Genomic DNA, 26325 nt, shown 5'->3' on the forward strand with positions numbered 1-26325 from the left:
AGGATTGGGGTTTTGGATTATCCAGAAAATTACAAATGCTCCTGGTGATTTTGAAGGTCATGCTTTGCTGATTATTCTTATGTTATTCGCAATTTACAAGGGCAGCCTGTCAACTCCTCGGTTACAGGTTATGGGGATTCTGTAATTCGCAGTATTACAGCTGGTGAAGTCTTTATTGAGTGTTGTCTCCACCTGCTGGTGATTGTCGTGAAATTCGGCGCATGTTCGCAGTTTCATGATTTCGAACTTTATGAAAATTGATTTTTCACAGAACCTGTGCACATACATGGAATTTTCTTAAAGCTCTGCGCTGGTGCTCAGTGACGTCACAAAACAACAGCTGTCACAACCTACGTCACAGCTGTACCCCATCCTTAACAAGACAAGATTCCAAGTGTTCAGCTTAAGTTTGATCTCTGCTGCAAGGATGGAGGTCAGACACCTCTGTTCAGCAGCTCGACAAAGGTAGGTCTAAAACAGTCATCGAACCACCTCTAATGCCTGGCCAGAGGCCAAAGTATTATAGGCTAAATTTTCACTGGTATATTTTTGTTCCTCCAAAAGAGAAATGAAGAAACGGAAAGGGATTCAGGCAGGGATTAACTTTCCTGAAAAGGTAGGGTCATCACACTTAACGTACATTAAAAGCTCAAATTCTTTATAATGCTCTGCTATTAGGTGACACAGGTAAAACTTTAAACACCTCAGTGTAATCAACACTGGTGCTTTTATTTGAAAACTAATCTGATACACCCTGTTAGTGTCTAGCACCTGTGATAAAAACTGGCCACACAAGTCATGAAAAATGTAGTTAGCAAGGGGTTGTTATAGAATTTTTCTGTTACATTCACCAGGTGTCAGTACATAAAGAAGAAACAATGGAGAAAATAACTGATTCTTTCTTTTTCTGTTTAATCTCTTTCTCTCTCTCTCATGAATATTAAATTCCACCTTAAATAGCCATTACATTTTGGCTTCTTGTTCGAATATTTGGTTTCACATTAAATGGTGTAATGTTATGTTCTGGTGGCTTGGCAGTTTGAAAGCTTATTAGATGTGGAAATTCATATTTTCAGTGCTAGCATCTCTGTTAGCTGTGACCTAACTTCTCAAAATGTTATTGCTAGCTACATTAGCGTAGCGTAGCTAAGCTCTGTAGCTTTCAACTTAAACTAACTTTTATCCAGTAAACTTTATCCAGTATTGTGATATAGGAAATCAACCTCTGTCATAAGAGTCAGACATTTCAGATGTAAATCTTGGGAAGACCTGTACAGTCATTTTGATGCTAACATAACAGAATTTTGCATTGTCATGGTGCTCAGACAACTTATAAACTGAGGATTAATACTGACATTTTCTTTCAGTAAAATTAGGCCCCAGAGGTTTATGCTGTCAGTGAAAATTACAATAAGCTTAAAATAGTAACCCACTCAACACGTTTATTCCTCTTCAGATAATCTAAGGGCTTAATATAATTACTATATTAATAGCTGTATAACAGCTCTTCTTAAACTAGGAAACTTTATGTAGACATATGTAGATGGCTACATATAAATACTTTCATCCTTATAATGTACAGTCCACTGCCTTCACTTAAATAGTAAGTAGTCACATTACCTCTCCACTCATTTGTAAATACAGCTGAATCTGTGCTGACCATTGTCTGTAACTGCCATGTTCGTGGCATATATTATTTCACTGAATTATTTGAGTTGGGCTTATACTTGGTTCAGTCATCTTCGGTTATACTAATCTCAGCTTATTGGCCTCCACAGGGTGGAAAACCTGTTGCCCTCCCACAACTTAACAAACAGCACAGTGGGAATCCTCAACTGGTACCCAGCCAGCCCAGAAAGTTGGTAATTGCCTGTTATTCCTTTTACCATCCACCAGACAGTGTTCCCTAATCGCTCACTGGTAGGATTCTTTTTTTAAAACATTTCATGCTTCAATCAAGCAGATTATGGAACAAAACTGACACAAGCTACAATATCTATAGCAACTGTATTGTGGATAAATGGTCTTATTTGTGTATTATCACAGTACCACACTGACTGTATCTTTTGCCAAATGTGGTTATATTTTGGCGACTTGTTTGCCAGTAATGGAGTAGACAGACTTGAACTGGGAAACTCACTATTGACTAGTATGTTCACTGCTTTGTATTCAGTTGAACCTGTGCTGACCATTGTCTTGAACAGGCACATTCCTAGCATTACTCATTTTGCTGCCTTGTTTGAGTGTGTCTAAGAGTGTACAAGGTTTTATACTTGTTTTAATTTGAACTGATCTCAGCTTATTTGTCTCCACAGACTGGAAAGCCTGAGGTCCTCCCACAACTTACCAAACAGCACAGTGGGAATGTTCCACTGAGACCCAGCCCGCCCAGAGAGCTGGTAAGATTTCAGTTAATTCAGGCAGTGCTGAAGCAATTCCCTTTACCACTCACCAGGCTGAGTTCCCTAATCTTTCCCTGGCAGAATAATTTAATTTTTAAACTTTCAGGTGATTCATACTTTGTCTCCACAGACTGGGAAGCCTGAGGTCCTCCCACAACTTACCAGACAGCACAGTGGGAATGTTCCACTGAGACCCAGCCAGCCCAGAAAGCTGGTAAAACTATAACTACTACAATTCCTAGCTGCTCTGTCGTAGATAAATGGCCATTTTGCTTATTATCACAGTATCACACTGAATAAATCATTTGCAGAGGGTGGTTATATTTATATTGTGGCTACCTGGGTGACATTAATAATGTTGACTGTGTGACACAGTGGCACAAATTTAGTGTCACTTTCACACAGCTTCAGGGTCCTGGGGTTGGATGTTCAAACCCCACCGTGGGTCACTGTGAGGGGTTTGTTGTGTTCTCCCTGTGTCCATGTTTCTATAGGTGTGAGTAAATGAAGTTGACTGACTTAGATTAAACTGAGAAACTTCCTGTTGTCTGTGGTACATATGTTTTTGCCCTTTTATCCTTATAACACCTAGCTGACTCTGTTCCGTTTCACAGTGTGTAGCCATATTGTCTGTGCACTGGTCATTTGTTACTTATTGAGGTTATCTCAGCTTGTACTGATCTCACCTTATTTGTTTCCACAGGCAGGGATGCCTGATGTACTCCCACAACTTAACGAACTGCAATGTGGAAATGTTCCACTGAGACCCAGCCAGCCCAGAGAGCTGGTAAGATGTGCATTAATTTAGGCAGTGGTGAAACTCACTTGCAAGTGATTCCATTTACCACTCACTAGGCAGGGATCCTTAATAAATCACAGGCAGGATTACTCCTTAAACCTTTCAGGTGTTTCCTGCTTAAATGAAGACGAGTATTTAATGAGACTGACACGATCTACAATACCTAGCAATTATATAAAATTATTACTGTAGCATCACACTGGCTAAATCACTTGCAGAAAGTGGTTATATTGAATTTATGGTGCTCGTGTGCCATTATTGAAGCTGATGTAGCGGCACAGTGGTGCAACAGGTAGTGTTGCGTAACACGACAGCTTCAAGGTTCTGGGGTTGTGTATTTAAACCCCTCTAAGAGACCCTGCCCGTTGAGGAGCTTGATGTGTTCTTCCAGTGTCTGCATAGGTTTCCTCTGGGTGCTCTAGTTTCTTCCAATACTCCAAAAATAAAAAATGCTCTTCTGAAGTGTCCATAGTTGTGAGTCCATAGCAGCTTGAACTGATCTCAGCGTATTTGCCTCCACAGGGTGGAAAGCCTTGTGCCCTCCCACAAATTAACAAACAGCAAAGTGGGAATACTGTGGGACACATCCAGCCTAGAAAGATGGTAAGATGTCAGTTAATTCAGGCAGTGGTGAAGTCCACTTGCAAGTGATTTCCTTCACCACCAACCAGGCAGTTCCCTAATCTTTCACTGGGAACATTATTCCTTAATCCTTTCAAATTTTTCATGCCTAAATCAAAAAGAGAACTGAACAAGATTGATTTTACACAGTATTTATTGTCTGTTGTTATTTTACAAGTCATACTTGTTGTGCGTTTGTTGCACATTTGCACTCATGCACTTTACGTATTTTGGTTTAATTGTTTTATGCTGGCATCTTGGTTCTGGAGGAACATTGTTTTGTTTCACTATGTACTGTACAATGTATATGGTTGAAATGACTATACAATCCATAACTTGAACTGGTTTCTGGATTTTGTTATCACAGAATCACACTGAATTTATATTCACTGGGGTAAATACTAGTGTTTTTATAATACCAGTTCAGTGTATTACCAGTGTACAGTGTATAGCTATATAGTATGTTCACTGTTTTGTATTCAGCTGAATCTGTGCTGATGTTTTGATCTGAATATGTTTGACTAAAAATTTGTGAGTGGATTTATACTTGTTTCTGTTATCTCAGCTTATATTGAACTTAGATTTGTTGTCTCCACAGGGAGGGAAGCCTGAAGTCCTCCCACAACTTACCAAACAGCACAGTGGGAATATTCCACTGAGACCCAGCCAGCCCAGAGAGCTGGTAAGACTTCAGTTAATTCAGGCAGTGGTGAAGTAATTCCCTTTACCACTCACCAGGCTGAGTTCCCTAATCTTTCCCTGGCAGAATAATTTCATTTTAAACTTTCAGGTCTTTCATGCTTTGTCTCCACAGACTGGGAAGCCTGAAGTCCTCCCACAACTTACCAAACATCACAGTGGGAATAGTTCACTGAGATCCAGCCAGCCCAGAAAGCTGGTAAGATTTCAGTTAATTCAGGCAGTGGTGAAACTCACTTGCGAGTGATTCTTTTTACCAGTAACCTGGTAGAGTTCCCTAATCTTTCACTGGCGGGATTATACCTTAAACCTTTCAGGTGTTTCCTCTTAAATGAAGAGGAGTATTGAATGAGACTGACACTCTCTACAATTCCTAGCTGCTCTGTCATAGATAAATGGCCATTTTGCTTATTATCACAGTATCACACTGAATAAATCATTTGCAGAGGGTGGTTATATTTATATTGTGGCTACCTGTGTGACATCAATCATGTTGACTGTGTGACACAGTGGCAAAAAATTGGGTGTGTGGGGGTGGGTCACTGTGAGGTGTTTGTTATGTTCTCCCTGTGTCCACATTTCCATAGGTGTGAGTGTGTGAGTAAATGAAGATGACTGACTTAGATTAAACTGAGAAACTTCCTGTTGTGTGTGGTACATATGTTTTTGCCCTTTTATCCTTATAACACCTAGCTGACTCTGTTCCGTTTCACAGTGTGTAGCCATATTGTCTGTGCACTGATTATTTGTTGCTTATTGAAGCTTTCTCAGCTTGTACTGATCTCACCTTATTTGTTTCCACAGGCAGGGATGTTTGATGTACTCCCACAACTTAACGAACTGCAATGTGGAAATGTTCCACTGAGACCCAGCCAGCCCAGAGAGCTGGTAAGATGTGCATTAATTTAGGCAGTGGTGAAACTCATTTGCAAGTGATTCCATTTACCACTCACTAGGCAGCGATCCTTAATAAATCACAGGCAGAATTACTCCTTAAACCTTTCAGGTTTTTCCTGCTTAAATGAAGACGAGTATTTAATGAGACTGACACGATCTACAATACCTAGCAATTATATAAAATTATTACTGTAGCATCACACTGGCTAAATCACTTGCAGAAAGTGGTTATATTGACTTTACGGTGTTCGAGTGCCATTATTGAAGCTGATGTTGGTGCACAGTGGTGCATCAGGTAGTGTTGCATAACACGACAGCTCCAAGGTCCTGGGGTTGTGTGTTTAAATCCCTCTTAGGGACCCTGCCCGTTGAGGAGCTTGGTGTGTTCTACCAGTGTCTGCATAGGTTTGGGTGCTCTAGTTTCTTCCAATAATCCAAAAATAAAACAAATGCTCTTCTGAAGTGTCCATAGTTGTGAGTGTGTGATGTAGTGGTGTCCTGTTCAGGGTGTGTTCCTGATTTATTGCCTGTTACTCCAGGTAGGCTCTGGATACAGCACAATCCTGAACAGAATAAAGCAGTTGCAGAGAATGAATGAATCAATAATGAACTTGACAGACTTGAACAGAGACACATTCTATCATTATATCTCAGCTTATACTGAACTTATATTTGTTGTCTCCACAGGGAGGGAAGCCTGATGTCCTTCCACCAATTAACAAACAGCAAAGTGGGAATGTTCCACTGGGACTCATTCTGCGAAGAAAGCTGGTAAGATTTCAGGCAGAGGTGAAATTAATTTGCGAGTGATTCCCTTTACCACCAGGCAGAATTCCCTAATTTAAAAAATTTTTAATAAAATAATAAAAATTATTACTTAACACTTTCACTTTCCACCGCATTAGTTAGCACCTTATAGATTTGTATAGATTCCATAACTACATAGCATGCATCATAATGTCATAGAATTTACTGAAAAATAGGCCTGGAGGGATTTATTTATTAATTTGTGTGATGCTGTAATTCTCTTGTTGGTTAGCACTGGCAGAAAGGTCATATTAATATGCATTGTCTGTGGTATGTTGATAATAAGGAGTCGATGCCAAGGACATCAGTATTCAAACCCCTTCTGCAGAACCTTCCAGAGTGTGGTGCCACCAACAACACTTCCCAGTCCCCCAGTCAGAAGCCCAGGAGGCAGCCTGAGGATTTTGCATTCCCCATGGCTCCAGCAGGTTAAATAATGGTCTTGGACCAGAGTCTATATTTAAGAAGCATCTCAGAGTAGGAAAGTTAATCCTTCAAGTTTTTCTTGTTTTAGCATGTCGTATGACTGCTTTATAACCTGCTCACATTCTTGCTTGCTTACAGCAAACATTCCTAATTTTGTATCCTTGTATCCAAAAGTGCCTATGAACCTCTCAATATTTATGGACACGCCACATCTAGTAGGAAAATAAATTGAATTACAAAGATTGCAAAAAAATTCACAATTCTGTGTTTCTTTCAGATGTAATGACGCACTTTGGAAATGGGTTGACTAATTATGAGCAGGATGAGGTGTGGAAGTACAAGGAGATTTGGTTCCTTGGACTGAATGCAAAGAAAATTAATGGATCCCTTTGCAACCCGAATCAGTCTGGCTACGATGATAAGAATGGTACCTACGTCCAGGTCAGAATCCATCACTGCATGAAGAATAGCTTACTAGCTTGATTATCATTTCACCAGATCAAGGGGAGATGCATTTTTTGCGATTGTTGTGTTTTCAGGTTAGGCATGACCACATAGCTTACCGCTATGAGGTATTGGACATGATTGGAAAAGGAAGCTTTGGACAGGTCCTCAAGTGTTTGGATCATAAAACCAACAAGATGGTGGCAATTAAAGTCATTCGAAACAAAAGCAGGTCACAGCATAATACATTTACTCGTATAATCTTTGTATGCTTAGTACTTTTATTATATACATTTATTATGTGTTATTATGAAGAAACTTTGTTATTGATAACTGAAATGATACTGCTGTAAACACCATCACTCTGTTATTATTTTATATCAAGCTTAAATATTTATTAATTTCTAATTAAGATTATCTAAGATAATTAATTCATTCATTATCTGTAACCGCTTATCCAGTTCAGGGTCACGGTGGGTCCAGAGCCTACCTGGAATCATTGGGCGCAAGCTGGGAATACACCCTGGAGGGGGCGCCAGTCCTTCACAGTGCAACACACACTCACACATTCACTCACTCACAAGATTCGCCAATCCACCTACCAACGTGTGTTTTTGGACTGTGGGAGGAAACCGGAGCACCTGGAGGAAACCCACGCAGACACAGGGAGAACACACTGCACTCCTCACAGACAGTCACCCGGAACGGGACTCGAACCCACAACCTCCAGGTCCCTGGAGCTGTGTGACTGCGACACTAACCTGCTGCGCCACAATATTTAATATTGTCTGTGTTTAGATGTCGTCTCCTAGGAATGTTGGAACTGAAGATCCTTGATGCTTTGCGGAAAAAGGACATAGATGATTCCTCTAATATTATACACATGGAAGACTCCTTTTTCTTCCGAGGTCATCTGTGTATCACTTTTGAACTCTTGGGGTGAGTGAATGTGTCTGTGTGTGTGAGAGAAATGTTAAATGACTTGAAATTTTTTACTGTTGAGAATACATCATACGATACCCGATTATAACCATGATGTAATATATTGTACTGTTTCTGTAATAAGAAGTGATTTGAAGTACAGCCTAAGACTATTATAGTGTTTTCTCATCAAGGAGAACCTTTACATCTAACCCATATCAGGAAAAGATTCGAATTACAGGAAAGGATTTAAATTATCTGATTAAATAAATTAAGAAAACATCAAAATATGTAAAGCAGAGTAACTCCAGGATGAGATCATACTCCAGCAGAGGATCCCTAATTAATGTTACTCTTGTTTGCCTTCTCAGGCCAAACTTGTATGAGCAGATGGAGCTGAACGGCTATCAAGGCTTTAACCAGGACCTGGTGCGTAACATTGCCCAAATGCTGCTAAAAACCCTGAACATGCTGAAAAAGGAGAAAATTATATACTGTGACCTTAAGCCTGTGAGTACCACCACAGCCAGCTCAGTGTAGAGCCCTGGAGAGTTTAAAACATTGAGAGTAAAGTAATAATAAACAGTGAGTGAAGCATGATGTCTTTTTATTGCATTTGCTTGCTCGGAATACTAGTTTATGCCAACAACAAAATAAAAATGTATGAACAGCAGTAATAAGCTTATTAACATGAATGTAAATAAGTTAACGATGGTAGTCAGTGATCATGTTGAGGTTTCAGTCATATGAGCTCATCACTTGTCACTCTTATCTCTAAAGGAGAACATCCTGCTGTCACAGAACGGCAAGGTCATCAAAGTGATTGATTTCGGAAGCAGCTTCTATGAAGATCAGAGAGGTTAGAGAGAAAGTTTTGTATATCTATACATGTATGTGTGTTCAGAGAATGAATATATATATATAAAACTTGCTGTTTAGTACACAGAAACATAGGAACTTGGTTTTACCGACCCCCGGAGGTAATCCTGGGACAGCCCTGCTCTTGTGCTATGGACATGTGGAGTTTAGGCTGCATTCTGGCGGAGCTTTCCACAAGCTTACCTCTCTTTGCTGAAGTGAATGAGGTTGAGCAGATTGCCTGTATGATGGAGGTAAAGGCTCACTTGGCTCTTCTAGTTAGATATGCAGTATTAAAATCAACCTGAAAAAGAAATCATACTGTTGCTATTCATATCACATTTCACAATAACAGGGAACATCTCTGAGCTAGTTGAATGATTTTGTCAATGAGGGTGGCAGGAAGAGATGAAAATGATATAGCTCATGATTATGTTGTTTAGCATGATTAAAATATTGAAGAAAATATTGTATTTTATAAATATAATGATTGTTTTATATTTTAGGTGCTTGGACTACCACCTCCTGAAGTTCTCCAAACTGCTTCCAGGCGAGAGCAGTTTTTTGGTGAGCATTTCATGTGGGACTGTTAATAGCTTGCCTTGATGACAAGCAAGAATATGGTACTGACAGTTCTGTTATGTATTTTATACAGATTCTGAGGGAAAGCCACATAAAATAAACAACAGCACAGGCCAAATCAGAAAGCCAAGCTCCAAAAATCTGGAAAGTGTTCTAAAGTGCAACGATGCAAGGTTCCTGGACTTTATCAAGGGCTGCCTGATGTATGTCTTCACTGAACTGCTCATTTCAAGTAATTCCTGTCTGCTGCCTAATTCCTGTCTGGGTTAATGGTGGATGTGTGCAACCCTTTTAGGTGGGACCCTATGAAGCGCTTTACCCCAGAGGAGGCTATGCAGCACGCCTGGATTCAGGGTGGCACCACCACAGCTGACCAGATATTTGGCCAGTGAAGAGAATAGCTGAGAGCCACAGCATCATGGACACCCACACTGAATTTGTCTATCTCATAGGCATCAAGTACAGGGCTGGTGAGTACATTTACATATTCATACTTTAAACTGCACTGGAGCTGTTTGTTTGTTTGGAAAGAAGAGTATTGCCATATATTTAGACTTTTAAAACCATTTCATTTTCAGTGCCATTCTTTTCCAAAAATAAAAATCAGTGTGGCATTTCTAACTTCAAATTGTTTTGAAAGAATTTTATTTCCCGGAAGTTAAAGAAATGTTCATCGTTTCTGTAAAATTCTCATAAAAGTAGTTTTAAAAGGAAAACATAGAAGAAAACAGTCTCATAAGAAGGGGCGACACGGTGGAGCAGCAGGTAGTGTCACATACACACCGCTCCAGGGACCTGGAGGTTGTGGGTTCGATTCCCGCTCCAGGTGACTGTGTTGGTGTGTTCTCCCTGTGTCTGTGTGGGTTTCATCTGGGTGCTCCTGTTTCCTCCCACAGTCCAAAAAACACACGTTGGTAGGTGGATTGGCGACTCAAAATGTGTTAGTGAATGTGTGTGTGTTGCCCTGTGAAGGACTGGCGCCCCCTCCAGGGTGTATTCCCGCCTTGCGCCCAAGGATTCCAGGTAGGCTCTGGACCCACCGCAACCCTGAACTGGATAAGCGCTTACAGATAATGAATGAATGAATGAGTCTCATATGAGCTGATCTCCCCTTTTATCTGTAAAGGAGAAAATCTTTTTTGTGTCACAGAATCAGGCGACTGATTATGGGTCCTGTTGGTATGAAGATCAGAGAGGTGAGCAAAAATGTGTGGGGTGTGTGTGTGTGTGTGTGTATATCTGTGTGTCTATTACAGTATACCTCCACATCTTTGTGTTTGCCTATATGATGGTTAGGCATATTTTGTTTTTCTAGTTTTGCAGTATTTATGTCAAACTGAATAAGAAAGAACACATTGGTCATCATTATTATGACCTGATATACAACATCAGGGAGGGTCTCTAAGCTAGTTGATCAGTTCTGCTTGATAATGGGTGTAAGTGGTAGGATTTGGAGGTCAGACTGGAATCATTGGTGGGTTTTTTTCTGGTTTTACAATACACACTATGTATCATTCATTCATTATCTTTAACCACTCATCCAGATCCTGGAAACAAGATCATTAATATATTCAAAAATGTTTTATATACATCCAAAGAGGATGCTGGATGGCTTTAATGTCTGTATTTTACTCATTTCTTAGTGGAGAGATCTCCTTTAATGGCCCTGAAGTCCAGGATAGAGGCTTCACGCCAACTGAAGCAGATCTGTCTCCCACCGACAGGAGCCTCTCCAGTGGAACAGAATGGAGAAGGCTGTGTGTGGAACTGCACAGGAAAACGGACCTTATTAAAAGCACATTCAGGGCACATCACCAACTAAACCCCAGAAGACAGCTCCAGTGAGCCAGCCTGTCCAGAGAGCAGTTTTAGAAGAATTGTCTGCCAGTTTGATGGGGTTGAAGGTAAGTAGGTTACTGGATCCTTGGCCTATATTTAGGTGGTTGAGGTGATCAAATGCAACACAATTTTATATTTTGAGGATGTTTTTCCTAGTTCATGAGATTTGAATCTTATCCATTCTAAATTGAATAGTTATATTATATTTAAAAGAATTAAACCTCAGTCTGTCCACTCTTAGAGACCCTTTGAGGCCAATAAACCCCACTCTACCTTCTCTGAAAGCTTCCATGGGGCGATTAAACATCTATCTACATCCTCTGAGAGCTACCCCTGTGCAATTTAATCTCACTTGGTTACATGTTCAGAGAAACTTGAGGCTTAAACCTGATGGCATATCAAGAACAATAATGTTCTAAATCATCTTTATTAGTCTTTATAATCTTTAATAGTTCCTAAATAGTCTCTGTGTTTGGGGGCAGGGTTGTTTTTTTACAGGACTTTGCTTCAACTGCGACCATTTTGAACAAGATGCTCCACACAAATGCTGTTAGTCATAGGCTTATTAATAAACGATATGGAAAATATTACAAACATATGCTAATAAACTGTGACTATATCCAAGTATCTTGTTAGGATGGTTGTTATATTCCTGAGACATTTTTGATTCTGCGGTGTGCATTAACACAGTCTTGCTTGTATAAAAACGGTGCAATTGAGTGCCTCTACTAGCAATAGATGGTCCCTGGAGTACATTAATTCTCTGTGCATTTATACAGTTTAATACTTTTAATGCCTACCTCTGGAATAATTTGCACTATAACATTTCTAAATTTTGGAAATGGAAACCACATGGTCATCTCCTAGTCATAAAAGAGGAAACCCCTATTACAATGTAGTGTGTCACTCAACTTACATGCTGAAGGGCTTATTATTGTGGAGCCGCTGCTCCTCCAGCAACATTGTTGAGAGGAGCCAGTTGAGGTGGTTCGGGCATCTGGTTCCGGATGCCTCCTGGACGCCTTCCTGGTGAGGTGTTCCGGGCATGTCCAATGGGGAGGAGGCACCAGGGCAGACAAAGAACACGCTGGAGAGACTACATATCTCGACTGGGCTGGGAACGCCTCGGTATACCCCCGGAGGAGCTGGAAGCAGTGGCTGGGGAGAGGGAGGTCTAGGTTTCTTTGCTCGGACTGCTTCCCCCGCGACCCGGACCCGGATAAGCGGTGGAAGATGGATGGATGGATGGGCTTATTATTGAGGTTAAATATGAATTTGTTTTATTCACTCCCTGTACTCGATCCTGACACATTTGATGAATCCAATAATGATGTTTGCCAAGTGTCTTTTACACACTTTCTAATTCATGCAGAATTGAGGAACTTCTAAAATACTGAAAAGGACTGATGGTGCTGAATTTAGAAGACACATGTTTCTGTGGATTTTCCATAAATTGTTATTCAAATAATGTAAAGAATTTAAGCATTATATTGTATGTCTTGGTGCTGCTGAAGTAATGGGAGCATTTATAACATCATGGCAGTCATTTGTCTTCAATGATTGTGTTTACAATTAGCCTGTGTAGTTAAACATTCAGGATTATCGTATTTATCATGACCTTATCCAAAGTGTACAGACATAACAGGATCCGGTGTCCCTGGTTTCAGTTGTGATCTACGGTGCTGTACCGCAGAGCAAATAATCAGACATGAGAATGCAAATACATGAGAGCAGGGCACCTAGCGTAGGTTTTATCAGGTGATTTCCTTGGAAGTGGTAGTTGACAGCAGAACAAAGCAATTATGTGAATAGCAAAGCAAAGGACACTGCATATCCTGAGGACTGGGAGGGGGAAGGACCTTGCTTTTGCACATTTTGCACATGTTAATGCAGCAGAAGTCATGAGGCTGGGCTGGATGCGGGGTCTGGCTTTGGCCCTGGCTGCCACAGTAATGTTTCTTTATGTAACCTCAGTTAAAAAGGAGGTCTGGGCCAATGAGGAACATTTGCATCAAGCCCAAAAGGAGCTGTCTGTTATCAGCAAGGAAATTCTTCAAAGACTGAAAGAAATAGAGTCTCATGCACAAGTAATTGGTGAGTGCTTCACTTGGTTCCATATTAATTTTCTTGGTATGACAGAAATGTGTGTGTGTGTGTGTGTGTGTGTGTAAATATACAGCATAGAGCTTTACTAAATTTTTGCCCTTTCACTTCTGCTGAACGCTGTGCTTAACTTGGTTTAATTTAAATAAAGTGCCATTATCATCAATATGTGATAAAGTTTTCATAGTGAACATCATGTGATAAAGTTTTCATAGTACATTTCAAGCTTGAAAATGTACTGTTCAAAATCCGTAAAATCCATATATAAAAACTGAGCTGCAAAAACTGCCTCATTCATTTTGCAAGGGCACAATCAAATGTATATTTCACCATAGGTTCAAGTGTAGGTTGTTAGGTCGATATAAGGTCAACCTAGCTTGGTCTTTACATAGTTAAGAAAATTACATCTTTTGGACCAACACATTGCTGCACTTGCTTTTTTAAGTGGCAAAATGTCAATACATTTTATTTGACGTTTCCCTCATATTTTTTAGGACCCAGAGAACTGGTATGCATCATTTGGTACACTTTAAACAAAATATTTCAACACATTACATGCAGAGAGTAAACATAAACATGATGCTACATATTTTATACGTTAGCAAAATAAGCAGTACTTTGGAGGTAAAATACACAGACGTTTGATGTCTGTAGAGGATGTGTGCATAGCTTCATCTTCGGAATCAACATGTTGATGAGGCTGTGTTGCTGCCAGATTATTCTGGTAAACTCAATAAAGTTTAAAAGAAATAACATCTTGTTCCATATTCTCAGCCAGACACAGTGCTGTAATGAAGAGAGAAATTAAAGCAGCAGAGAACCTGTTTCCAAATTCACGTCTCTTTAAGATGTGGCACCCTGAGCTGTCTGAAGGAGAGCAACGAGAAGCAGAAGAGCTGTTCCAGAAATATGGATACAATGTATTTCTCAGTGACAGAATCGCCTTGGACAGAGTGCTGCCTGAGACGCGAGACCACAGGTCACCCTTAGTCTGTGTATTTCTATTATTCTGAGCTAAGAACTTTTTGTCCTGCACTCTTACCGACATGAATCTATACCTTGTGTTTAAATGTAGACATATTTATCTGTCTAAATACTTCTAAATATTATTTGCTTTCTCACTTCAGGTGCTTAACCAAAAAATATCCTTCTGACCTTCCGACTATCAGTGTAGTACTGATATACCTGGATGAGGCCCTGTCTGTGATTAAAAGAGCTATTTACAGTGTGATCAACAGAACTCCTGCCCACTTGCTTAAGGAGATTATTTTGGTGGACGATGGAAGCACCAACGGTATGTGAAAATGATATTTTACAACAACAACAGTGTAGAACAACAGGTCACATTCATTAATTCATTCATTCATTATCTATAAGCGCTTATCCAGTTCAGGGTCACGGTGAGTCCAGAGCCTACCTGGAATCATTGGGCGCAAGGCAGAAACACACCCTGGAGGGGGCGCCAGTCCTTCACAGGGCAACACACACACACATTCACTCACACACTCAGACACTTTTGAGTCGCCAATCCACCTACCAACGCCTGTTTTTTGGACTGTGGGAGGAAACCGGAGCACCCGGAAGAAACCCACGCGGACACAGGGAGAACACACCAACTCCTGACAGACAGAAGTATTTTCTTCACCAAATTTGCACTATTAATGCTAATTAACATTAGCCAATGTTTGCAATACTTAAAGGTGTTATCATGACGCTAGGCATACACATTGATTTCTGAATGGTAGCCCATTCTGCAGTGTAATAAAACCAACTCTTCATAGTCTAATATTAAATATTAATAGCAATTAAAATTTTGTCTTTCATATAAGGTATTATTGTGTGTATTAAACTGTTGAACTGGTACCCCATAACAACTAAAAAAAATGAACTACAAAGGGAAAATTTGAATAAGAAGCCAGCTTTGTTTTCTATAAACACACTGTAGATCCCTAGGTGTTGCTGTGACCTGAGGGCTTTTCTGAGGAACAGGATCTCTCAGTTAGGCAGATACATTAAGATGAGGATTGTTCAATGTCCCACAGCGGTTTTCCCATGGGACAAAATGGTTAAAATGAAAGATCCTGATTTGGGTGTATTCTCCCGTTTTCTTACTTCATAATTCTGGGATTTCAACACTGAATGTCCTGTTTTCACAGAGGATTTACAGGAGAAACTCAATGTCTTCATCAGTGTGATTCATGAGTCCAAACCAGGTCTCCTGAAGAAGGTGAGATACTCAGAGCCTAAGGGTCTGACTCAAGCTCGTATCTCCGGCTGGGCGGCAGCCTCAGGTGAGGTGGTCGCTATCTTTGACGCCCACATAGAGGTCCATGTTGGATGGTAAGTCAAAGAGCATCACTTGAAATTCCTGATAACACTGTACAGATGTATGCAAATGTTTGTTTAAATTACTAAGAATAAAAAAAAAACTGAAATTCTTTATTTGCTGATTTTATCACGTTGGGAAGAAATAGAAACAAAGTACATTGTCCTGTGCAAATGTTATGGCATTTCACGGTATGTTTTATTTATTCCCATGATTTGAAATGATAAAATACAAAGAAATAAAGCAGCAGATTTGCAAAAATATGCCAGATGTTTTTGCTTGTGGTGTTTTTATTGATAATTGAGGTAATAAATCAATTTTTTGTGTTTACTACTTTTAGTCATGTTATAAATGTCCATGCAAGTTGTTTGTTTTTGTATTGTATATTGTCTTGCTTGTTTGATGCATTATAAGGCACTAATTAAAATGTTTTCAACAGAAAATTCATAAAAGCTATTGAATTCTGTTTCTTACAGGACTGTAAGTGAGCCCCTTATGTACAATATAATTACTTATGCTGCTTAATTACAGGGCAGAGCCACTTCTTGTCCGTATTAAAAGTGACCGTAAGCTGGTTTTGAGTCCAGTCTTTGACAAGGTGAATTTCCACAACATGAAAGTGAGTCCATATCCTGCTGCAGCTCATGGTTTTGACTGGTCTTTAACGTGTCGGTATGAGTACTTTAGCCAGGAATGGTACAAACTCAATGACCAGTCACTACCTGCCAAGTAAGTGTAGCTCTTTTTATGTTGAAATTGCTCTTGCATTTTTTTTTCAGTGAGAATATCCTGTAAAAACATACAAAGCTCATATGTGACACTGATTACTGTTTCTCTTCGAATGTTTGGATGTATTTTGGTTCATAGCTTACCTAAAAATTTAAAACTGTGAAGTCACATGATAAACAGCACTGATCCTAAGTAGCAGTGTCAGTGAATACACAATACATGCTTTATTTAGAATAGCCCATTTGGATGTATATATCAAAGCAATAGTATAATAGATAAAAAGAGTAACAAACTACTTAATGAAACATTAGTAATTGGTTCTGGAGCCAGCACCGCCTTCAGGACACAATGTTTGAACCATTGGATGCACATGGTCTTACTGGTGCAATGTGCAATTAATGAAGATTGGCCACCAGGCTGCTCCAATTTAGCCATTAAACCTCCCAGACTACAATGACACGTGTTTCAGTTTCATTGTCCAACCCCTGTATGTCTGCCCACTTCTGTCACTAGGAGTCCCTCTGTGATGGGCATCCTTGTGGTTGATCGTCTGTTTTTTGGAGAGATCGGAGCCCTCGATGCAGGAATGAACACATATGGCGGGGAGAATGTGGAGCTTGGCATTAGGGTGGGCTACTGATTGTGTAAATTTATCTGAACATGATTCCTGTAGCAGCAAAGCATTAACTACATAATTTTAAAGTAATCTTATCACTTAATTCTTTTTTTTTTTTTTTTTTTTATGTCTTTTTTACTAGGACAACCAAACTAAGTTGCAGAGATTGCTGAATAACATGGCATATTATTAACATTTAAAAAATATCTACCTTCCTGCAAGCATTAGATTTAACACTAATCTAAATTAAGTGATTTTGTCAGAGGTTACTAAACTGAAACAGCTTGTAAGTAAATCTCCAGGTGGAGGGCTGGTGAATACTGTGTATGACTGTATGAAGTATTTTCTGTTGATTGCAGGTGTGGTCGTGTGGAGGGAGTATTGAGATCATTCCTTGTTCTAAAGTGGCTCACATTGAAAGAGCTCATAAACCGTATGCACGAGACCTAGTTGCATTAATGAAGAGGAATGCCCTCAGGGTGGCAGAAGTCTGGCTGGACGAATACAAGTTTAATGTCAACGCTGCGTGGAACGTCCCACGCGTAAGTTACTGTCACAATAAGTAAGCACGAGAAAAATAATTTGAATTAATCAGCAGATTAAACCTTAAGTTCTGAGTATTCAGATCTTAAATGTTTTCTTTTGAATTTCACAATAGATTAGTTCAGCCTAGAAATTGCATTATTGATCAGTTGGTTGCATTGGTTTTAATCACAATTTCAAAAAAGGAAACCTTTTCTCGTTAAAGTCAAGCTGTATTGTGTTCCTCTAGGATCATGGTATAGACATTGGAGATGTTTCAGAGAGAAAGCGACTGAAGGAGAAGTTGCAGTGCAAGTCATTTAAGTGGTACATTGATACCGTATATCCACGTCTAAGGTCACAGGATGAGCTGCTTGGATATGGCGTGGTAAGTATGTATTCAAACAACTCATAAACCAGGACAAGAAATGGCATAACATTATTTATTTATTTTTTCTACATAGGTATAAAGGTACAATGTATTATGTGTAGAGAATGTCAGTTATGCTGCAGTTAGCAATATAATGATTTAAGTTCTACAAATGAATAATTTCCTTTTGTCACATTCAATGAAACAGTTGATCAACAGTCTGAGGACAGACCTATGCATTGATCAAGGAGTCCTTTCAGCCAACACCCCCATTTTATATGCATGTCATCGCATGTTTTCACAGGTCAGGTCTTCACATTATTCTTCTGCAACCTTGCCATTATATTTGGTTTGTTTAGGAAACAGCTTAGTCATGATCTCTTGTTCCGTCTTTACATTGAATCATTACAGACTTGTAACTATAGAAAAACCGGAGAGATCTCTGTTGGGCAAAGCGCAGTTCAAGAAGGTCGCTGTTTAGTGGACCCTGGATCAGGAAGACTCCCATCATTTGATAAGTGTTCAAAGCTCCTTCACAAGTACTGGGACTTCAAACAGGTGAATAAAATAAAAATCCTGTGTACAAAATATGCAGTCATGCATTTACTTTCCGCTTTATGCAATGTTCTGACTCCAAAGGTGATTAACGAATTGGAAAATTCCACTAAACTTAAAAGTTATCTGGTTGTTCAGATGTAAACAAAGTCATTCAGATATTAAACTGTTGTGTTGAAATGTAAAGTAATGGTGGTGGTAGAAGAATGGTAGTGGAACACAATGTCTCCTATGCAAATATAAGCTTTTTTATAACATCCAAAACAACCAGTAAACTGGTGGTGCTTTCCTACTGCATGGAACCTACACGACTCGGCACGGCTCTTTTGCTTTTCCACTGGCCAAATCTGGTACCTGGAACCGGGTAAGTTTTCGGTCCCAGCTCGCTCCAGGTTCCAACTGTGCCGAGTAAGCAAATAAAACAAATTAAATGGTGACGTGGAAACCCTGTAGAGCACTGATTGGTCTATCACCAAGAAATGCAGAGCTCATTCAAATCCAACTCAAACTTGCCGCTTGTAAATTCTCTTAAGTTACAGCAGCTTTCACATTTATGTCAAGTCGAGTCGAGTTGAGTCATGTACAGCCGGACCCATGTGGTCTTATTTGGGGCCTGTTTAGCTTTCTTTCAATGTATGTTTCCATCCAGGAACATATTATAATATGCCTAAACCTTGCATTTCATGTAGCTCTTATCATTTCACAACAAACCATTCTAAATAACTTGGTGTGTTTCTTGATGATTCAGATTTGAAATTACCATTAATGAAAAAAAAAATCTGTTCAGTGTCAGTTAAACTAGTAACCCTACCTTTGTTTTATGGTTTGATTCTAGGGGCAATCTATAAAAAACAGAGACACAGGACGATGTCTTGAAATTGACATTGGACAAAATGGATACTATCAACTGTACATTCAAAACTGCAGTGGACAGAACTGGACAATTCAGTATGTGATCAAAGACTTCTGAAAAATGCCTCACTTAGTTGCAGAATCCAATAAGAGGTTGACTGGGGTTTTAGTGCTTTGAGGTCTTCCACATGACCTTTCCCCATGTGTGAAGAGTGGTGCAAGCCACCATTCAGGTCTTCAGTCACAATGGTGAATTCTCCAATATGAATTTGTCCCACTTTTGTTGCCATATGGTGGTGGCTTTGTCTTTCAGTGCTCGTGGCAAGGAGCTGTACCTAAGCACAAACACAAACGTTAGTCTAAGATAGAATTAAAACAATATCTAATTTATATATTTTTTTAAAATATATCCATATTTTTGTTGCACCTGATTGAATTCAGTGCCAGCTCCTTTAGTGTCCCTACATTGGCGCTCAGACCTCCAATTCCAACAAAGATTTCATAGAAATCATACGAGAGTCCAGTAGTCCCAAACAAGGTTGGATCATCAGAGCTCACCACCATGGGATGCCCCTCTGACATTAACACTGCAGCTGGGTGATTTCTCAAATCTGAGACCAGCTTCAGCACCTACAACACACAGACGACTGTCAGATCAAAACATATAAGGACTGGTTTCAATTTGAAGGATATACACAAGAAAAACTTAAACTAAAATGATTCACAGTGTCTGTAATTTCTACGCCAGTTATCTTTAGCGTTAAAACCAATACATTACAATTTAAGCCGTCAAACAAGTGTGTTATCTGAATGGGAGATTTTGAAGGCTTTGTTTTGAAAATCTGTTACATAAACAGTGTTTTGTATTCCAGACTTAATGAGGATCTATTCAGGATCTGGTAGGATATACCTGGTTAGAAATAGGGCACACTTCCAGTGGCACTCCTTTCTTTCTGGCAAGCTCTTTCGCTAAGGGATGGTGTGCCATGGCAAAGCCATGCCCGATGCGGGTAGTGTTAAATAGCAGGGCATCCAGAATGTTCCTATCCACGTCTGTGCCATCTAGGTCTACAAGCATCAACAATATTTTTTTCAGTGTGAAAAGTTAACTTTAACTCAAACACTCATGTTAACTTTAAAAAGTTGAGTTATTAGATCTGTTTCCCTATACAGGAGGTCCTCAAGTTACGATGTTTTGTGGTTACGACACATCTCCCATTTACTGTATAAAGCCTTGTTTCGACTTAAGTGATTTTGCGTCGTAAATGTCGTAACGCGAACTTCGTGTTTGGTGTGCGCGGCAGAAGAATACACAGTTACGCGGTTTGGGTGTTAGGATAGGATAAGTGCTTACAGTATGTTATTTATGTACAGTATGTACATATGTTCCGACTTACACCGAAAATCGGTTTACGATGCGACGTAGGAACGGATCAACGTCGCAAGTCGAGGACCCCCTGTATTAGGGATATGTAAAATAATAACCAAAAAGGCATAAAAAATATCTGAAAATTAAAGCTATATTACTATAGCCATGTGAAATTATCAAAGTGGTGCAACAATCAAGTAATTTTCATTACATTTGAACATTTTCTTGTTTTAGTCTAATGCTTCAGAAAGATTCTTGAAACTGATTTTTGTTTTGTTTTGTTTTGTTTTTTGGGGATGTCAGTAGTTTTTTAAATATATTCGATAGTATTTGTGGGGACTTACCTGTTTCACCTGCATGGAAAAAATAGAAAAGGTTGGCTTTAACTTCTGTAGGAACTGAAAGGGCCTCTCTGTAATACCAGATGGAATGTCCAGTGTCCTCTCGTCCCACCTAAACCAAAACATACCTTAAACTAAGACATAAAACTTGGTGTCATAAATATTGGCACAAAGGTTTGTGTATAAAGGTATAAATGTATTATGTATTACTGTAAGTAATCTCACCAGATCAAAGCCTGCAATGATGTCTGGATGTTGTTTTTGCATTTCTATGGTTTCTCTCACAGCCTGTTTCACCTGAGATGAACTGAGCACTCTGTACATGAACAAGAATACATGTAGAAACCAGTTAAGAGTTAAAAAACACTAAATGCTGAGAATGTTTTGTAAAAATCATATTTTAAATGTCTTGATCTCCCGCTCTTACCTGTGGACTGCTACAATTATCCGAACCCCTATAAAGTCTGGATGCTCCAGCCTGAATAGTTCTGTTATATTTTTGTATGTCTGGACGGACCATTCCCTGTCATGGATGGTGCCATCAAGTTCATATGTCTGAAAACAGAAAAATAATGCATTTTGATTGCTTTAAGCTGAGCAAGTGTATTCTCAGGCAAGAATACCTCAAAGATTCACATTTACTATATCAGAACATGTGTTTTGAAGATGAGACCTAAAAGGTATTTGTCCCCTGCCCTACATTGCAAACAGTTTAACATGAATCTCTAATTTCAGTTCCTGTGTAAAGTGCCATGTTACGTGGGTATGTTTGAGTAGGAGAACTCTCTGAAATGGTGTCCCACTTTTCTATGCCATCTTCATAAATGCATTTTAAAAGGTGTAACAAGTGTGAATATTTACCAACCCTGGACAGGCCAGCTCTCAGCTCCATGTACAAGATGTTATCATCATACAGTTCCTGAAGGCCTTGGTAGACATAATCCTTAAATACAGGGGCGAAAGTGATAAGCCCAGAGATTGCTATGAATATCTGTTCAAACCGCTCCCACACCCAGTCCTGATTAGGAAACACCACCTCTGGCTCCTCGGTGAAGAGTGTGAGGTTCTGCATTAAACTGAGTGCGAAAGAAATGGAAAGGGGTTAATAAACACTAGGCTAGTCTGACCTCAATGGAATGCATTTTCTAAACATCATTTAACCATTTTTAACATAATTTAACTGCATAGTTATACATTTTGTGTGAAATTCATGTTGATTCTTCAAACAGAAAAAGAGTCTAAACAAATATAATATACTGGTGCCAGACAGAAACGAAGGAGCATTAAACACAGCCGTGTGACTAAGGAGAAATGGGTGGAAGAGGCTGAAGACATACACAATGTTTTCACTAAACACATCATCAAGCATTTATATTCCAATACAGCAAAAGCTGGTGTTGCTGGTTGAACAAATATGTTACAATGAATGGTCAATAAAGCTTTTGTTCTCTAAATTTCTGGAACTCAAACACAAGTCCATGAGGGATTACAGTTTTGTTAAATCTGTGTGGGCAGGCAACTTCAGTCTTTTGACTGCTGAGATTACTGCATTTGTACACATCACACAAGACTTAAACTGCTTGGTTTACATTCATTCATTGTCTGTAACCGCTTACCCACATCAGGGTTGCGGTCCAGAGTCTACCCAGAATCACTTGGCGCATAGCAAGAACACAAGGCATGTGTTTTTGGACTGTGTGATGAAACCGGAGCACTCGGAACCAAATCCGCACAGAAACGGTCTGTGAGGATTTTGGTGTGTTCTCCCTGTGTCTGAATGGGTATCCTCCAAGTGCTCCAATTTCCTCCCGTAGTCCAAAGACACACACTGATATGTGGACTGACCGTGCAGAAGTGTCCGAGTGTATTGTGCCCTGTGATGGACTGTCCAGTGTGTGTTACTGCCTTGCACCTAGTGATTCCAAGTAGGCTCCAGACTCTGAAGACCGCAACCCTGAACTGGATAATAAATATTAATATTAATATAAATTGGACAACAATAAAGTTGCGCATTGTATTAATACAATTTGCAACAAAAATAATGCAGACTACCTCTTGTCAAAGGCTGGTATATCAGTAATAGTGGCCCTCAACTGCTCCAGTAGGCTCCAAGAGGAGCAGCCCCAGCGCGGGAAAGGTCTCTGTGCGGAGAACAAGAATTGCACTGACCCTGACCATGTGAAACAGATGTAGCAATGAGGCCGGTATGTCACATTCATCACAAGCCAATCCACGTTCACCAGAGCAGAACTGTGTATATGAAGGACCGCTCCTTAAAAGAGCAGAATAGTTAGACTGTGTACAGTGTATTGGTTACATGTAGAACAGATTATGGAGTGTAGACCCACTAATGCAGTGGCTCTAGATGCAGTTCTTGGGAAACTGAGAACACGTATTGACAAACGGCTTAAGACAAAGTTTGGTCAGAATGGATCAAGTAATGGTTTGTTTAAAGGCGACGTTCACGATTGTAGTAATAATAATAATAATACTCGAGCTACAAACGAGTTTCAGTGTTAATTCCATGTAAAAACAACAGTCTCCTCAAACACTAATCCATTTTAAAAGGCGTGGTACTTCTGAATGTAAACAACCAGAGAGAAATGTGTTTCCCCACAATCACAGAAATTCCCTTTAAAGCAGAGGTTCCCAACTCATGGAGTAGCCATGTTTAATGTAATGCCACACCAATGTCCATAAAGGAGTATCTGTCCCCACAAGTCATTTTGACAACACCCCGTGCAGTTCTCTCTACAAGGGTTTTAATCTCATTCAATGAGACAAGATATGTTTACCTGGTTATAACAATAAAAATACTCACAATGCTTTATCTGTTTAGCTCTTATTATTGACAGATGGGAATTTCAGTGAACTCTCCGTTTTTAGAATGACTCTGAACACACTTCAATTCAAGTTAGGCCTCACTACTACAGGGTCAGGAACATGTTCTAAAACATTAGTTGCCTTGTTACCTTTAGGCATTTTCTGCAGCATTTTGAACACAGGACTTTTCTGGATGAGAGGCTTTGCTTTGAAGAAGTGCATAGCAGGAGGAAATTGTGGAGCCATCATCTCCTGCTCTTTCAGCTTGTGCAAGAATGAATCCAGCCTCTCTTCTGCTGCACTGAGCTCCATTCTACCTCCAACTTGCTGTGAGGTCTCCTGCTGTAGCATCAGCTCCCTCTGGCGTGGGTCAGGTGTACTTCCACTCTCTTTTATATAGGCTAAGATCATCATGGTCATTAGAGTGGTTATGCTGCACATTGTATGGAAAAATCTCTTCATGGTCAGTAGGAAGTCTGTTAATGGAATGGTCACAAGGTCTGCTTACAACACATCAATTCATTGTTTCCCCTTCCCAACCCAGCAGGCCTGGAGATTACCACAACTCAGCAAATAAATAAGAGGAAAGAGGAGAACTGTTCAGTACTCCACAATGTCTTTTTCAGTCAGAGGTTGGAAAAAAAAAAGTACAGTAAAACTGTAGGTAAGTGTTTCGTACTTACATTACCACAAGTTTTAAGTAACAAGTAATGCTAAGTGTCAGAAATACATCATTTGGTTGGATGTTTTAATTCTTAAATGAAAACAGATAAATGTAACTACATTTAAAGGCTAAGCACCACTTAATGGACCTCCATAAATATTTCACATTATTGTAGTTACTGACATATACAAGTATGAATTAAAATGAAAATAGCAGCTTAATTTGCTTTAAAACTGACAATTTTATTAAATTGACGGAAAAACCCGAGCTCGCTACGGAAATTCTTCAACGCGACCGTGACGTCACTGGTGGACAACAGCTGAACAACGCCGCGGTAAAACACCGTTATGACTGAGTGTTATGACAGTATCTAGCTAAATAACCAACATTATTCATGACAATAGCCTAGCAATAAGCTAAACTCAAATGTAGAGGTACCGTTATTCTTGTAAATGTGATCGAAGTCCAACTCGAATTCATCCAACACTATAAACCTCCGTAATGCAGCTACGTAGCCGAGTATAATCTGAGCACCGAGTTTAGCGAGTCAAGCTAACGTTAACTAACACCAACTAAAACAGGCGAAGTGAGTGTCCTTACCCTGTTTACCTCCATGTTACAGAGGCTCTTGAACACCTTTCGTTGGTGTCCTTACATGCCCATATTGTTGGAAAAGCGCCAGTGAAATGAGCTACAGATAACGGAGTGAGCGGATGGTCCTTTCCAAAGTGCCCGTTTAAAGTGGACAAATTGAGTCCATTTTCTGGATATTTTGGGATCTTTGGGCCATTTGTTCACAGATGTCCCACTGTACATTGAATGATTGCAGCCAAAAACAACACACCTTTTCGTCATTTTGCATTAAATTAAGTGCAGCTTCTAGAGTTGTTGTCCACCATCTACGTCACAGGCAAGACGCCTATTAGAGTTTCCCAACACCGTTGGGGGGGGGAACCAACGGTCTTTTAAACCTTATTCCTTGAATTAGTAAGAAATAACATGTTTTCTGACTATCAATAAACACAAGTTAGGAACTCAGATTCCACTGTATTTATTTGTTTAACACTTTCATATCGCTGGTGCTTAGCCTTTAAGATCTAAATGTAAACGTAAAGCTACAAAGCCTCCAAAGTAAAGCTTGAATGTAAAACAAAACCAACCCGAATTATTTAAATATTTTCCCAACACTCAAATCATTCAGTAGTAAATATATTTTAAATTTAAAAGTACATAAAATAACAGCGTTTCAAATTCATTTTCTCAAAATAAGAATATCTAAATTTGTATATGTAGGCTTTCAAGCAAATAAATCAACTAAACGCTAACTTTTGTGGAAGGTTTAGAAAGCTTGGCTAATTCACCTCAGATGTTTAGCTCAATATTCTTAACATGTTCTTCTGATAAAGAATCCTGAGTGCAAAACCAGGTTAAAAAATTATAAATATATAGTATATATAAACCATTCTAATACACTTACCCTAGATACGGACTCTTCCTCCAAACTCTGACCTTACTTTGCTTGATACCAACAGGGGTGTGAATGGAAACTTAGCTTAACCCTGTATTTAAAACATTCCACTTCCCCATGTTTAACTGCATGATGGTCAGCTGAACTGAGCACTTCATTATTCCTCTCTCTCAACAGTCTTTACACAATAGAGGAATCATGAGTGACTTGCAGAAATGTCCTAAATGTTTCTGCAAATCTGTTGAAGTACTTCATTCTTCTGCCAAATGTGCACCATTCTGAAATTTGGGCA

General features: G+C 39.5%; 3 protein-coding genes across 6 annotated transcripts; 2 read left to right on the top strand and 1 right to left on the bottom strand.

Annotated features, from left to right (window-relative positions):
• Window positions 1-419: 419 nt before the first annotated feature.
• LOC136694342 (dual specificity tyrosine-phosphorylation-regulated kinase 4-like) lies at window positions 420-13389 on the top strand. Of its 2 annotated transcripts, XM_066667818.1 has the most exons (25): window positions 420-465; window positions 565-616; window positions 1779-1862; window positions 2316-2399; window positions 2533-2616; window positions 3106-3189; window positions 3724-3804; window positions 4421-4504; window positions 4637-4720; window positions 5326-5409; window positions 6106-6189; window positions 6512-6653; window positions 6929-7092; window positions 7191-7327; window positions 7894-8034; window positions 8388-8526; window positions 8797-8875; window positions 8956-9128; window positions 9381-9441; window positions 9530-9659; window positions 9752-9926; window positions 10607-10652; window positions 11100-11360; window positions 11778-12557; window positions 13270-13389. In XM_066667818.1, exons 1-21 carry the CDS (start codon window positions 428-430, stop codon window positions 9846-9848), a joined length of 2106 nt encoding a protein of 701 aa, XP_066523915.1. In that variant the 5' UTR covers window positions 420-427; the 3' UTR covers window positions 9849-9926; window positions 10607-10652; window positions 11100-11360; window positions 11778-12557; window positions 13270-13389. The 2 variants fall into 2 exon arrangements, with proteins under 2 accessions (XP_066523915.1, XP_066523916.1); XM_066667819.1 differs by lacking the exon at window positions 10607-10652 and having other exon boundaries at window positions 11181-11360.
• LOC136695075 (probable polypeptide N-acetylgalactosaminyltransferase 8) lies at window positions 12675-19486 on the top strand. Its single transcript, XM_066668885.1, has 11 exons — window positions 12675-13389; window positions 14173-14377; window positions 14526-14692; window positions 15555-15738; window positions 16256-16453; window positions 16967-17081; window positions 17429-17611; window positions 17842-17979; window positions 18170-18265; window positions 18373-18519; window positions 19352-19486. The coding sequence occupies exons 1-11, from the start codon at window positions 13197-13199 to the stop codon at window positions 19484-19486; spliced, it is 1761 nt and encodes a 586-aa protein (XP_066524982.1). The 5' UTR covers window positions 12675-13196.
• On the bottom strand, window positions 18512-25296 carry ada2b (adenosine deaminase 2b). 3 transcript variants are annotated; one of them, XR_010802187.1, is made up of 11 exons: window positions 25166-25296; window positions 24051-24377; window positions 23131-23350; window positions 21944-22154; window positions 21506-21633; window positions 21304-21394; window positions 21082-21190; window positions 20279-20436; window positions 19796-19998; window positions 19499-19703; window positions 18512-19358 (listed from the first exon to the last, which is right to left on the bottom strand). XR_010802187.1 is itself a non-coding variant. In XM_066667821.1 (11 exons), exons 2-11 carry the CDS (start codon window positions 24361-24363, stop codon window positions 19610-19612), a joined length of 1434 nt encoding a protein of 477 aa, XP_066523918.1. In that variant the 5' UTR covers window positions 24364-24377; window positions 25166-25296; the 3' UTR covers window positions 18512-19609. The 3 variants fall into 3 exon arrangements, 2 of the variants coding, with proteins under 2 accessions (XP_066523918.1, XP_066523917.1); XM_066667821.1 differs by having other exon boundaries at window positions 18512-19703; window positions 21944-22021; window positions 22115-22154; XM_066667820.1 differs by having other exon boundaries at window positions 18512-19703.
• Between the last annotated feature and the right edge of the window lie 1029 nt (window positions 25297-26325).

This window comes from Hoplias malabaricus, chromosome 4 (genome assembly GCF_029633855.1).
Source record: "Hoplias malabaricus isolate fHopMal1 chromosome 4, fHopMal1.hap1, whole genome shotgun sequence".
NCBI classification, from domain to species: Eukaryota; Metazoa; Chordata; class Actinopteri; order Characiformes; family Erythrinidae; genus Hoplias; species Hoplias malabaricus.